This window comes from Gadus macrocephalus, chromosome 16 (assembly GCF_031168955.1).
Source record: "Gadus macrocephalus chromosome 16, ASM3116895v1".
NCBI lineage: Eukaryota > Metazoa > Chordata > Actinopteri > Gadiformes > Gadidae > Gadus > Gadus macrocephalus.
In genome coordinates, this window is record NC_082397.1 from 10635888 (window position 1) to 10649883 (window position 13996).

At 51.7% G+C, this 13996-nt stretch overlaps 1 protein-coding gene across 1 annotated transcript in view; it reads right to left on the reverse strand.

The window, feature by feature from the left end:
- cadm1b (cell adhesion molecule 1b) overlaps positions 1-13996 on the reverse strand; it is a 34834-nt gene that overhangs the window by 13583 nt on the left and 7255 nt on the right. The window contains exons 2-5 of the mRNA XM_060076196.1: positions 12231-12368; positions 8395-8553; positions 6818-6914; positions 5434-5606 (exon numbers count right to left, since the gene is read on the reverse strand). Coding sequence (XP_059932179.1) covers positions 5434-5606; positions 6818-6914; positions 8395-8553; positions 12231-12368 — 567 coding nt within the window. The remainder of the gene's footprint in view (positions 1-5433; positions 5607-6817; positions 6915-8394; positions 8554-12230; positions 12369-13996) is intronic.

A 13996-nucleotide genomic window follows, 5' to 3' on the forward strand; every position in this document is an offset into this window, starting at 1 on the left:
GCACCAGTGGGGGGGCCACACACTCTCCCAGCTAATGGTACGACATCAAGGAGCACGTAATGCTGCCGCCCGCAATAGAGCGCTGGAGGTGGAGGAGGTGGAGGTGGAGGAGGTGGGTGGTGGGGGCTGGAGATGGAGGTGGTGGGAGGTGGAGGTGGAGGAGGTGGAGGTGGTGGAGGAGGTGGGTGGTGGGGGCTGGAGATGGAGGTGGTGGGAGGTGGAGGTGGAGGAGGTGGAGGAGGTGGGTGGTGGGGGCTGGAGATGGAGGTGGTGGGAGGTGGAGGTGGAGGAGGTGGAGGAGGTGGTGGAGGAGGTGGGTGGTGGGGGCTGGAGATGGAGGTGGTGGGAGGTGGAGGTGGAGGAGGTGGAGGTGGTGGGTGATGGGGGCTGGAGATGGAGGTGGTGGGAGGTGGAGGTGGAGGAGGTGGAGGAGGTGGGTGGTGGGGGCTGGAGATGGAGGTGGTGGGAGGTGGAGGTGGAGGAGGTGGGGTGTAGGAGGTGGGAGATAGTGGGGGTGGAGTTGGGAGGAGCGGGGAGGGGGAGGAGGTGGGAGGTGATGGGTGGAGGAGGTGGGAGGTGGAGGAGGTGGGAGGTGATGGGTGGAAGTGGAGGAGATGGATGGAAGGGGAGTAGGTGGGAGGTGGGGGCTGAGGAGTTGGCAGGTGGAGGAGGGGGGCGGAGGTGGGAGGTGGAGGAGGGGGGCGGAGGTGGGAGGTGGGGGCTGAGGAGTTGGCAGGTGGAGGAGGGGGGCGGAGGTGGGAGGTTGTAGCACTGGAGGGGGGTCGTGGGTGGATGAGGGGGTGGGAGAGGTATGGTGCTCGGAGCGGGGCTTGGTCGGTGGCTTGGTCGGTGGTGGTGGATGGGGGCAGAGGTAGAGATGGGGATGGAGGTCGGGGTGGGCCGGTGGGGGGGCCGAAGGGTAGAGATGGCCGTGGGGGGGGGGGGGAGCGGAGGTCGTGTTGGGTGAGGGACGGAGTTAATGGAGGTGGTGAAGGTGGTGGTTGAGGAAGTGTGCAGTGTGCATTGTGATGTACAATGCACACTGATGGAGGTGGGTGGGGTTGTGTATCCAGGTCTCAGGGGCAGATACTCCTCCGACAGCGTTTGAAAGGGGTTGCGGGGGGGGGGGGGGGGGGGGGGGGGGGAGAGCAGTCTGATAGCAGAAATGTCAGTGTCTCGGAGAGGGAAATTGGCTATTCAGGGAAAAAGGGGTCGTCACAATGGCGGGGTGTGATGTGGCACATATAATAGCCAGGTGAACGACAATTCTCCGTGGGCAATTTCCAGGCTGGGTGACTTTGGGCCCCGCGTCACGAGCGCTGAAATACGAGTGTATTTTCCAGGCGTCGTATTTCCATGCAGCTTTTATATCTGTGAGGAATTATTGATATGGCAAAGCAGGGGGAAAAAAATATGCACCATAAAGTGAAACAATGTCGGGGGAATTGTTTATCCATGCCTACTTAAACCCGTCTCCTGATAGGCCCGCGTTGGGCCATTCCCGCTCCTCTTTTCTTCCCGGTTTTCTGTGCCGTTGCTCTGTTTAAAGCCCTTTTGTTTGTCTAGGAGGTCCTGCAACTCCTAGACAAAGCCTGGTGTGCAGGAAGCCCCAGAAAGGATCCTTCCGAGAGGACACTTTTAAACAAAACTGGAAGGAACTTGATCCGAATGAATTGACCAAACAATTCACTAGGTTAATAATACAGTTGGATCAGATCCGTGTGATGCTGAGGAGATGAACAAAATCGGGGTGACGCACTCCCTGCCCGCCGTCCCCAGACAGTTTATCTGGTCGCTCAACGCTCTTAACAAGCCAGCCCGGTCCACACAAGTTCAGACCGTTTCAGACAGGTACTGACCGGTTTAGCCCGGTTCAGTCTGGTGCAGACCGGTTATTCCCGGTTCAGCCCGGTTCAACTTGGTTCAGCTACTTCAGACTGGTTCGACGCGGTTCTGACCGGTTCGGACCGGGTCGGACCGGTTTCGCCCCATTCAGCCGGTAGTACTGCCCGTTGCAGACAGGTTCACCCCTGTGAAACCCGGTAACTTGGTTGGGATGTCCTTACTGGACGACCACTAGATCCTGTCTGGGTCGGCCAGTCGGCTGCAGATGAGAGAAGAGGAAAAAGCTCCTGCACTGAACGCAGCACTCAATCTCCCGCCTGCAGGGCGATGGGGATAAGTTATAGCACCCAGGTCACCTCCGCGTGGAAGACAGCGAGAGAGCGAGGGAGGGAGAGAGAGAGGGAGGGAGAGAGGGGGAGAGAGAGAGAGAGAGAGAGCAGGTGCATTACAGAGAAAGAGGGGGAGAGAGAGAGAGAGAGAGAGAGAGAGCAGGTGCATTACAGAGAAAGAGGGGGAGAGAGAGAGACGGAGAGATAGACAGACAGAGAGAGAGAGACAGAGAGAGAGAGATAGAGAGAGAGGATGGGGTTGCCCTCCATGACCAGCCTGACGCCCACCGCTAAGCCCTGCCCAGGGGCACGACTCCAGCTCTGGATGCTGACGCCCACACCGGTATGGGCCGGCTCATACACCCGGCACGGCCGAGAGCGGCGCGGCTGCATTGTAAAGCACGGCACAGCATTACATTTCTGACACGGTGCGTACATCATCTTCACACCGATCTGGGGTTGTCTCACGCCCAAAAGACCATTACTCTTGTTGAAATAGTGAGGCCCGAGGCAGCGTTAAACACGGTGGCTGGCAGCGCGATGATAGGGGATTGATGGCCAATTCAGGATGACTCTAAATACTGCCCCTCCCCATGTGTATTTACTTAAAAGGGGAACCTTCCTGAACCGAATAGCCTTCGCTTCGCACGCAGCGTGTTTGAGACAAACACGAACAGAGCGGTGCTTGGACAGACCTTTACAGGCTCGGGGACAGCTTATGTTTGCTGATGTTGTTCCTGTCAAACAAATGTCTTTGGGCGGAACACTTTGCATGAGATAGCGCCGTTATAGCGTAGCGTAGCTGTCTCTGTCGCGCGATTCACCTGCTAAAAGGCGACGGCGATGTACAAATCCATCGCGCTACGAGTGTTCATCAGATTGCTAATTAAGATGCTGTATGAGGATGATTAGCTCGAGTGGGAATCGCCGACGTAATTATTCCCTGCTAGTTGCACCTTCAGCCATCCCCCCATGTCTCATTATTGGAAAAGGAACGGCAGGGAGCTTTCGACAAGGGGTGCACCAGAAGGGTGGAAGAATGGGGGGAAGAAGATGTTTAAATAGCGGGTTTGTGGAGGGAGATGGTGAAATACGCCAATGGTCTTCCTAGGTAAAACCATTGGTATGCAAAGGTACTGGATGGACAGTTTTCATTTGTAAGGCAAACTTTATTCAACACATAAAGTGACTTCAGCGAAGAAGGAATAAAACGAAATAACTAACAAAGAGCAGAAGACAGATATCTTTCCAGCATTCCAGAAATGTCCCACATTTTTGCATCTGTCGAGAAACTAGCTTGACATTCGAGGATGTGCTGCTGTTGGTTCCTCGCTCTCGGTGGCAGACATGTGTTTAGCATAGTTGGAAGTGTAGTCAGAACAAGTGTATCTTGAATGAGCTATTTGCCAGCATATGCTGTGCTTTTGTTTGGGAAATGATCATTAGGACCCCATCGGGAACTAGCAGATGCCATCATCTGCCTGGCAGAGCACAATAATGAATAACCATGGCGTGGCCAGCGCACGCGCGTCACTGGGAGGCCTACGTCACGCACACACACACACGCATGTATTCACGCACGCACGCACACACATAAATGCCGCGTGCGCACACACACACACAGACATGCAAGCACGCACGCACACACACACACACACACACAGACAGACATGCAAGCACGCACGCACGCACGCACGCACACACACACACACATACACACACACTCACACTGGCAAAGTCACCCAGTAGCCAGCCAGATTCTCACACTCCTCTCAAAGACCTCCAAAACCACATGTTATTATTCACACGCTTCGACTATGTAGGCAATGCATGTATATTCAACACTATAAATACATTTTCTATCAGTCTGAAACTATACTAAAGAAAGGACATTTTTTACTTTCTAATGACATATACTGCGTTAATCCAAGGAAGCCTTGTTTCAGATGCATGTTATTAGTGAGTCTGTTTAGGGGAGGAAAGCTACAAGGACGCCTACTGCAGTGTTTGGGGTTCAAACCCAGATCCTACAGCTTCCTTATCACCACACCAGACTAGACGATAGAAGACAGACTATCCCTATTATCCCTCATTTTTAATAAAAGAAAGGATGTATGTGGATTGTCTATTCTTTAGAGGATGGATTTGGAAATAGTGTGCATTGATTCAAAGCCCACACAACACCAATACCTTTTGCATTTCTTCCCAATATTTTCAGTTCCGTTATGAGAACAGCTTCCCCTGAATTCTGATATTTATGTTGAGACAAGGCCATATGCATACGGGTATTTCCGGGGTTGTTATTGGAGCGAGTATTCTGCACACTGAACGATTTAAGTAGAGAAGAGAAAGTAGCCGGAAATATAAAGTAGCTGGAAAATAAAGCCAATTCGTTAATCCAGGCACATTATTAAATCGTTTTTGAAGCCCAGAAGCTTCATTTATGATTAAGTTTGACAATCCCATTTATGTCACAACCGACGAGAGTGCCAAGAAAGCCCAATGGCAACAGTTCTAGCGCATAAATATTTCAAGATTTAGGCAGAACTTTCAGAACTAAAATCAACAATTCATTGCATCAAGTTTGATAAAAACGAATATAGCGCCGTGAAATAAATGTTTGCAATTGTACATGTTGATTGAGGAATTGATTCCCGGAATAAATTTCCATTCTTTTCAGAAATAAATACATTTGGTGGGTTGCAGAAAAGCTCAGAGGACAACATTATACATCAAATGATTTGTCCTCCGAGTCTGTGTTATGGTTCATAAGAGATATTACATTAACATTTATAGTGGAGATACATTTTAATGCAAGGATGCCTTCAAACACATTTGATCATCGCCGGACACACGGCAACATGAGTGAGTGATGTAATGCAGGGTAATGCTCGCTTTAGCTCGCGCTAAACACTCCGAGTCCCGCTCCGTTCTGAGGGCTGTTCATCAGCACCAGCTGGTGAAGCTACCCTATCACAGATTACAGAAAGGAACATTCTGGAAAAGACCCAAACTAGCTAAAACCGGAAACTGTTGCTGGTTAAATCCCATAAATACATGTATCTCGTTGAAAGTTCATAATCCCTTCTTCTCATCCGAACCAAATCCCACCCCAACAGCCGTGGCCACCTCGGCTCCGCACTCTCTCGGTTCAATCGGTTCTTTATCGACACACACTCATTACACGACCGAAACGACTTTGCCCGCGCCCCCTCCGTCCCCCCTCCACCTCCGCCCCCTCCAGCCCCCAGACACCCACCGTAGACGTGGAGGACGTAGTCGTCGTAGGCCTCTCCCACGGCGTTGGAGGCCACACAGCGGTAGGTGCCGTTGTACGACTTGTTGAGGTTCTCGATGTACAGGTCGGGGCCCGTGACTACGGCATGGGGGGGCACGTCCTCGTCCACACGCAGCCAGTTGATCCGATGGGGACTGGGGGGGGCACACACACGCACACACACACACACACACACACAAAAACACACACACAAAAACACACACACACACACACAAAAACACCACATTAGATGCCGAAGTGTGGGTGAGTGATGGTGTGGTTGTGTGTGTGTGTGTGTGTGTGTGTGAGTGTGTGTTTTTGTGGGTGGGGAGGGGGGTCTTGGTGAGTGTGTGGGTGTGTTTGGGTCTGTGTGTGCGTGTATGGGTGTGTGTGCGTGGGTGCGAGTGTGTTATTGTCTGGGTGAGTGTGTGTGTGTGTGTGTGTGTGTCTGCCTAGCTCTCCCAGAGAAACACAGAGAGAGAGAGAGAGAGAGAGAGAGAGAGAGAGAGAGAGAGAGACAAAGGTCACGACTAGGATCGTTTGAGGAGGGCCCATGGGCCATGCCGTGTTTAATGGTGTGTTTTAGAAACAGCACACACACACACGCACACACACACACACACACACACACACACACGTGCGAGCGTGCGCCACTGGTAACATTTAAATGCTACAATGGAGGAGAAAGGTTAAGAGTGTGTGCGCATGCTGGCCGGACGGCGTGCGAGGGCGGGCTGGGAGTCGCCACGCGGTCACGGCTAACTGGGAAGAGGCTTCTAGGTCGCGGGGAGGAGAGCTGTGGTGGGTGTGGAGCAGCGTGGGTGTGTGTGTGTGTGTGTGTGTGTGTGTGTGGATGAGTGGGCGAGGATGTGTGTTAATGTGTGTGAGTGTGTGTGTGGGTGTGTGCGGGTGTGAGGGTGGGATTGTGGATTGCGGGTACGGGTGTGTGTGTGTGTGTGGGCCGGTTAGGGTGTAGTTCAGGGAGGGGTTGTGGGTGTGTTTGAGCGTGCGTGCGTGCGTGCGTGCGTGCGTGCGTGCGTGTGTGTCTATATGTATTTGTGTGTGTGTGTATGCGTGTATGCATGTCTGTGTGTCTATATGTGTGTGTGTGCGTGTGTGTCTATATGTGTGTGCGTGAGGAAGCGTGCGTGCGTGTCTGTGTGTCTATATCTGTGTGTGTGAGTATGCGTTTGTGCGTGTCTGTGTGTCTGTATGCGTGCGTGTGTGTGTCTGTGTGTCTATATATGTGCGTGAGGAAGCGTGCATGCGTGTCTGAGTGTCTATATCTGTGTGTGTGAGTATGCGTGTGTGCATGTGTGTGTGTGTGTGTGTGTGTGTGTGTGTCTGGCGGTTAGTGGTGGCTCACTGTGGTTTCCCTTCGGCGTTGCAGGTCAGGTCCAGGTTGTCCCCCTCTCTGGTCAGACCCTCGGGGTACGTCACCACGATCTTCACCTCCGGTTTATCTGTCGGGGGACACGCAGGTTTACTGTTTAGGGTCATGCTGACGCTTTCATCAAAGGTCAAGCCAGACCCAGGTCACCAAGGTGCAGGTGGGGTCAGGGGCCCTACGGGGGGGCCTCAGTCAGGTGGCCTGGATCATGGTGTCTACAGGTGTCCTGGCTTCAGGTGGCCTGGGTCCCAGGGTCCTGCCCCAGGGGGCTTACAGGTGGCCTACGGAGACACTGGTGGTCTAACCCAGTAGCTTTAATCCAGGAGTCAGACTCAGTTGCCTCAGCACTCTCCCTACTACCTGGTTGATTGTGTTAGGATCGCTTTGCCGCCTCACAGCTCCTCAACGGCACAATCAAATTATCTAAAGGTGCGGCTTTGTTTTACGATTTTAATTTGTTCGATAAAACGGTGTTATGAAACAGATTAACAGCGGGAAGTGTAAAGCACAACTTAGGGTGAGTGTGGGGCATTGAAGGGGAGGCAAGACTTCCTCACCGCTGCCTTTGCTCTACCTCGGGCCAAATGATTCCCGTCCGCTTATCAACGTAAGCCACAGATTAGCAAAATGTCAAGCGGCCCCAGTCAGGATTTCCCTGTCTTCCTCCTACCTCAAAAGGTCAGACAAAACAGTTGTCTATCTCCCCCAAAAATAAAGTACACCCAGATATTAATATTCGCCAGACCAGACTACAGACGGGAAGCCTTAACCTTTCTTTGATGTAAAACACAGAAAAAAAAAAAAAGGGCTGAACTATTTCTTCAATTGATCGGAGGACGGAGCCGAACCCTTCTCTGACGAGCGAAGGCCAGTCAATTTCTCTCCTCTCCTGTGGTGACCGAAACCCAAAGGACACGCAGGGGGCTATCACTGCTCTAGAAAGGCCATGACCTACTGATCCAGGGCTGATAGCACCACAGCTTACCTCTTAGACCTCCACCCCCCCACTCCACCTCTACCCTCCCCCCCAGATCTCCATCTCCACCTCCACCACCCACACACACACATCCATACACACATCCACATCGCCACCGCCGCGAAACAACCCAGCACTGAAGGAGAATTCTCCTTCCTCCTCGATCTCCTACACCCCTAACCCCACATCTACGTCCACCAGCCACCACCCCGCCACTCACCATCCACATCGCCACCAACACACCAAACAGCCCAGCGCTGAAGGAGAATTCTCCTTCCTCCTCCACCTCCACCCCCCGCCTTAACCTGAACCCCACCTCCACCACCGCCCACACCCACACACACACACACACACACACCGACCAAATCGCCACCACCAAACAACCCGGCACTGAAGGAGAATTCTCCATCCTCCTCCTTCTCCCCCACCCCTGCTCCTCCACCCCTGATGGAGCAGGAAGAGGAAGGAGGAGAATTCTACTCCTTCTTCCTCCTCCTCCTCCTCCTCCTCCTCCTCCTCCTCCTCCTCCTCCTCCTCCACCCCTGGTGTAGCGCTGTGCTTGGGGGTGTCCACTCACAGAACACCTCCAGGTGCCGCTGGGCCTGCAGATCCTTGGCCGCCGGGTGGTCCACGATGCAGTCTACCGGCACGCCGTCGTCCTCCTTGGTGACGGAGAAGCGCACGCGGCTCATGACGGTGAACATCCGGTCGTAGGTCTCCTCCACCATCATCTCACCTGGGGTTCACAGTCAGGGCGGAGGGAGGGAGACGAGACAGAATGAGTGGTGGACTCACTGGTTCATTTTCAGGGTGGCATAATTAGAGATGATCCCATTTTTCCTTCCCGATACCGATTCCGATTCCTGATCTTGAGTATCGGCCGATACGGAGTGTGTACCGATACAGCATCTAGCATTGTAGCTACAAATATAAATTGATATTTTTGAAGGGTTCTCTTACGATGACCTATAGCCGGTTAATTTACTGTAGACTATTTCTTTTTTGAAGAACCAGATTTACATTGCTGAACTATAATTATAATAATACATTTGCATGGGCATCCATGTTTTTCAGACTTCTTAGCTCGAACGCACGTAGGTCGGTAATGACGAGTTGCCCGTTCCGACTTTCACCCTCCGACCGTTAACAAACGCAGCATAACGCTGCACGTGTTTGTGATGTTCGCTGCCTGTGCGGTAAAGGATAAACCTGTGCATAGACCTGCCTACTCGCTGATACCCAATACTGCATTTAGGCAGTATCGGAGGAATCCGAAGTAATCCACCCCGCCCGAAACGACGAGGCTCGCATCGTGGTCGCACACGCACGTCTCTCGGTCCAGAGCAGGGGCTGTTGTTCTGTTGTTGTCCCCCAACTTCATCATCCCTTTCGCACTCGTTGTCGGGATGGAGGTTACTTTTGGTTGCTAGGAGACGACCTGACCCTGGCGGCCCTATAATCCTGATGAGTGGCACGCCGGAGGTGTAAGCCTGGTAATGAATGCCTCAGTAGCTTTCAGAAAGGGGGTTGAGTATTGTTGGGGGGGGGGGTAATCTTCTTGTTCTTCTTCTGCTGGCCACTAGGGGCCCTGCTGTGGCATGTGGGAGAGTGACGGGGGGAGGATGGGACAGGGACGGGGACGGGGGGTTCATTTAGAGAGCTTCACGGTGCCACCGGTGGCAACTTGTTAGCCGTGGTGCTGAGTCTGAGGGTTTACCCGCACTTAATGAAGTGAGGAAATAATTACAGCCCCACTCTGACCCCCAACACAACACTTCCCCTGCCACAGCCTCCCCCCTCCCCTCCTCCCTCTCAACCCCGAGGGGGAGTCGGGGTGACAGTGTTGGCGGTGCAGGGGGAAAGGGGGGAGGGAGGGGGGTGTGGTCCGTGGACGATAAGCCTGGCTGCCCATGCAGCTCCGTGGCCTCTTGGTGGTTATTAACCCCGCGTGTAACAAACACTCCTCTCACTCAACCCCTCGCTCAACCCCCCCAGACCCCGCCTCCCTCCTACCGCAGGGCCATGCTGACGCTGGATTTGGACACAGTGTTTCCCCAGGGTTTTGGTTTTAGTTTTTTTAACGTGTGTTTTGATACAGTATTTATGGATATCCATATCGTTGCTCACATTCAGAGCACACTGACGTTTTTTTGGCACCGGTTGAAAGCAGTTCTATTAAAAGTAAAAATCGAAACCCCGCTTTGAATTCTGCCTTTTTTTTTTTTCAAAGCGTCGATGACGGAAAATAACACTCTGTTTCTGACGCAGCTGATGGTGTGGTGTGGGAGTGGGGGAGAGGTAGGATGCGTGAGAGTCAATACATTAACTAATCACACGTCGTCTCTTTTAAAAGGCTGCCACCGGAGCCTCGGCGGTCACAGGGTTTATCGTACCGCCGGTTTATTGAGCTGCTGATTGAGTCGCTTCCACGAATTCCATTTGTTTTTACATATTCAAAGCGCCGCTTGCCGCCCGCCCTGCGTGTGTTACAACTAGCAGGTGATAAAGAGGGGTTAACTCGCTGTGCGCCGGGGAAAGACCTGTGTTTATTGGCTCAGATAAAGTTAGATAAAAGTGTTTTTATTGTGTTTTCCTGGAGGAAATAATTCCTAGATACATCAACCCGCACCGCCCGGCGGCTCTGATGTATACGCGCTCGGCGCTCGCAGCCGGGCTGCATTTCAAAGTGAAATTTTATTTCTTTGAATTACCCAGAGGTCTCGGCAAACGCCTTGATGCGCCCCAGCACCAGCCACCCACCAAATGACTGTGATTTTCTACATATAGGACGCTGCCCTTTAATCTCAGCAAGCCGCCGCGGCTAATATATTGTTCTGCACAGGCCATAATGAGCGGTGATCTGTGCATTCCTGCTGCCAGGGGGTTGCAGTACGAGATCTCTCTCTCTCTCTCTCTCTCTCTCTCTCTCTCTCTCTCTCTCTCTCTCTCTCTCTCTCTCTCTCTCTCTGTGTCATTCTCTCTCTCTCTATCCCTCTCTCTTTCTCTGTCTCTCTCTCTATCTCTCTGTGTCATTCCCTCTCTCTCTGTCTCTCTGTCCTTGCCCCTCTCTCTCTCTCTCTCTCTCTCTCTCTCTCTCTCTCTCTCTCTCTCTCTCTCTCTCTCGATTCCAGCCGATCTAACTAGCGCCTTGTCTACACCTCAACATGACATCCCCTTCGCGGAAAGTGACTTTGGCCTCTCCTGATGGGGCGACCAGACCAGGCCAGTGAGGCACAGATGGCAGCCAGGTTCAGATTCCACCGTCTTGTGTGAATCTCCCTCCCCCCACTGTTCTTGTACACATATAATTTAAAATAAGCACAAGCCCTGAGTTAGTCGTCTCGGCAAATACAGTATGTTCACACAATTATTATCCATCTCGCTGTACAATAAGTGTGCTGTAAATAATTGATGAGCCATAATCATAACTGAGGGACGCCGTACACTCATTCTTTATTTATTTTTTTACCACACAATAATGCAAGACCCCGCTCCAATAAAAGTTTTTTCCAAACACCACGGCGGGGGCAATGAAATAGAATTGCATTTTTCACTACTCTATAAAACAAAAACACCTTAAAGCACAAAGGTATGCGCATCCCTGTTTAATGTGCCCTGAATTTAAACCAGGTCAGATACGAGGGAAGATACTCGAACACGTCTCTTTAATGCATGGTGGTTGGCAGAAACCCTCCGCACCCAGCCTAGCTAGCTAGTGTCTCCACCCAGGCAAAGGCATAGCGCGCTCATTAGAGGCCGGGGCTGGCTAGCTCGAGCCCGTATGGGCCTTATAGGACCTTACAGACTGACAAGACGAGAAGAAAAGACTCCTCCAGCCCTGCTACGTGGTTCTCTTTCATACTGCGCCCCCCCAAACGTGTCAATCCACATAAAACATACAGCCCATATTACAGTGGGAGCCATATTATATATATATGTATAGAGAGAGAAAGATAGACAGAGAGAGAGAGAGAGAGGGGGAGAGAGAGTGAGGGGGAGAGAGAGAGAGAGAGAGAGAGAGAGAGAGAGAGAGAGAGAGAGAGAGAGAGAGAGAGAGAGAGAGAGAGAGAGAGAGAGAGAGAGAGAGAGAGAGAGAGAGGGAGAGAGGGAGAGAGAGAGAGCGAAAGAGAGAGAGGGGTTGCGCTAGTGAGCGAAGGCTAGAAAGAGAGGGAGAGAGAGGGAGAGTCAAAAAAGGAGAGAGTCAAAGATCAAGAGAGGGCGAGAGAGTGAAAAACAAAGAGAGAGAGAGAGAGAGAGAGAGAGAGAGAGAGAGAGAGAGAGAGAGAGAGAGAGGCCGTGGGCGAGAGAGCAAGAGAGCGAGAGAGCGAGAGAGCGAGTGGGGCCCCTGGAGAGCGGGGCCCAGTGTACGGGCCCAGGGCGGGGGTGCAGCTAAGGGGCCGCTCCGCCTCTGACCTGTCAGCTCCTGCTCCTCCTTCATCCAGCGGATGGCGGCGGCAGGCCGGCCCCCCACGGCCGTGCAGGTGAGCTCCGTCTCGTTGCCCTCGCTGACCACCTCCTCGCGGCTCTCTATGATGGGCACGCCTGGTGGGACTGTTGGCGCACACACACACACACACACGCACACGCACACGCACACACGCACGCGCACACGCACGCGCACACGCACGCGCGCGCACATGTGCGCACACACGCGCAAAGGCACGGAGACAGAGTCAGTTGAAGGGAGGGTGTTGCACAGCTGTGATGTGGCGATGAGGGGTGGAGGGGGCGGAATAACACCCACACGTGTGTACACACTGTACACACACAAACATACACACCCACACACACACATTTGCATCTACACACAAACACATACATACGTATACACGTACATTTGCATATACACACAAACACATACATACATATACACGTACATTTGCATATACACACACAAACGTATGCATTGACATTGACACACATTAATTAAGACATTTCCTTTGCCATTCACTGAATACACATACACACACATACACGTATAATAGGAACACACTTTGATGGATGCACACAGTTTTAAAAATACACTAAGACACATACTATGAATGCTATCCACATGCACACACACACGCTTTCAAACGCACACACGCACCTACACACATACACACGCACACCACGCACACACACACGCACACACACAGACGCACACACAGGGAGACTCCTCCACTCCAGCGGTGGAGAGCTTTAACAGGATAAGTCATGCTATCTTTGTTCCCTCTGTCCTAAATTGGTCACTGAAGTAAATCGGAGGGAACTTTGCGAAAAACTCAGGACACTTAAAATATGAAAAAAAAGAGGAAAGTAAAAAAAAAAAATCAAAAACCAGTGGGGTGTTTATTTCAAGAGCTGCTAAGCGGCGCGCTCCGCGGTACAGAAAAAACCACGGCGGGCGCAAGGGGTTTCAATTGTATGACGAAAGTAATTACTTTAAAGTGTCCTTAATTCCATTGATCCCCCCAGGATGTCTGCATGTATAATAAAGCCTAACTGGAGCCGTTTCCCCCTCAGAAGCATCAAAGTGTGCCACAGCTGACTCTCAATAGGGGCTGGTGGCGAGGCGGCCAAGTCAACATTCACCAGTTTTCACAGAGTCAACACAGCTGCCAAAAACAACACGGCCTGAGCCATCACTCTGAGCATCTGCTCGGCTTCGTTATGCCGCCGAGCTCCGTGAGAGACTAATTGGCTGACATTTTGTTTCAGTTGCTAAAGATAACGGGATCAACCGGCGCCATTATTTCTATATTCGCCGCGGCGCTGTAATGGATGGCATGAGAGCGAGGGCGGGTTGGTGTGTGTGCACGGATGGGGTCGGGTTATTCTGTCTTGAGTGTCCATGAGATGGTATGGGCGTGTGTGGGTGTGAATGTATGTGTGTTCGTTTGTATGTGTTTATATCTACATGTACTGCATGTATGTATATATATATCTCTATATATATATATATATATATATATACGTATATATATATGTGTTTGTATGTATATATGTATGTATGATGTATATATGTATGGATGTTATATTTATGAACGTATGTTTGAAGTGCTTTATTTATTTAGCATTCAGGGTTTACTAAAGGACAATTAAGAACAAGTTATTGGATCATATTGGTTTGTGTGCCTGCAAATATATAGTGTGTGTATGTGTGAAGGTATGCGTTCACACACACAGACACACACATG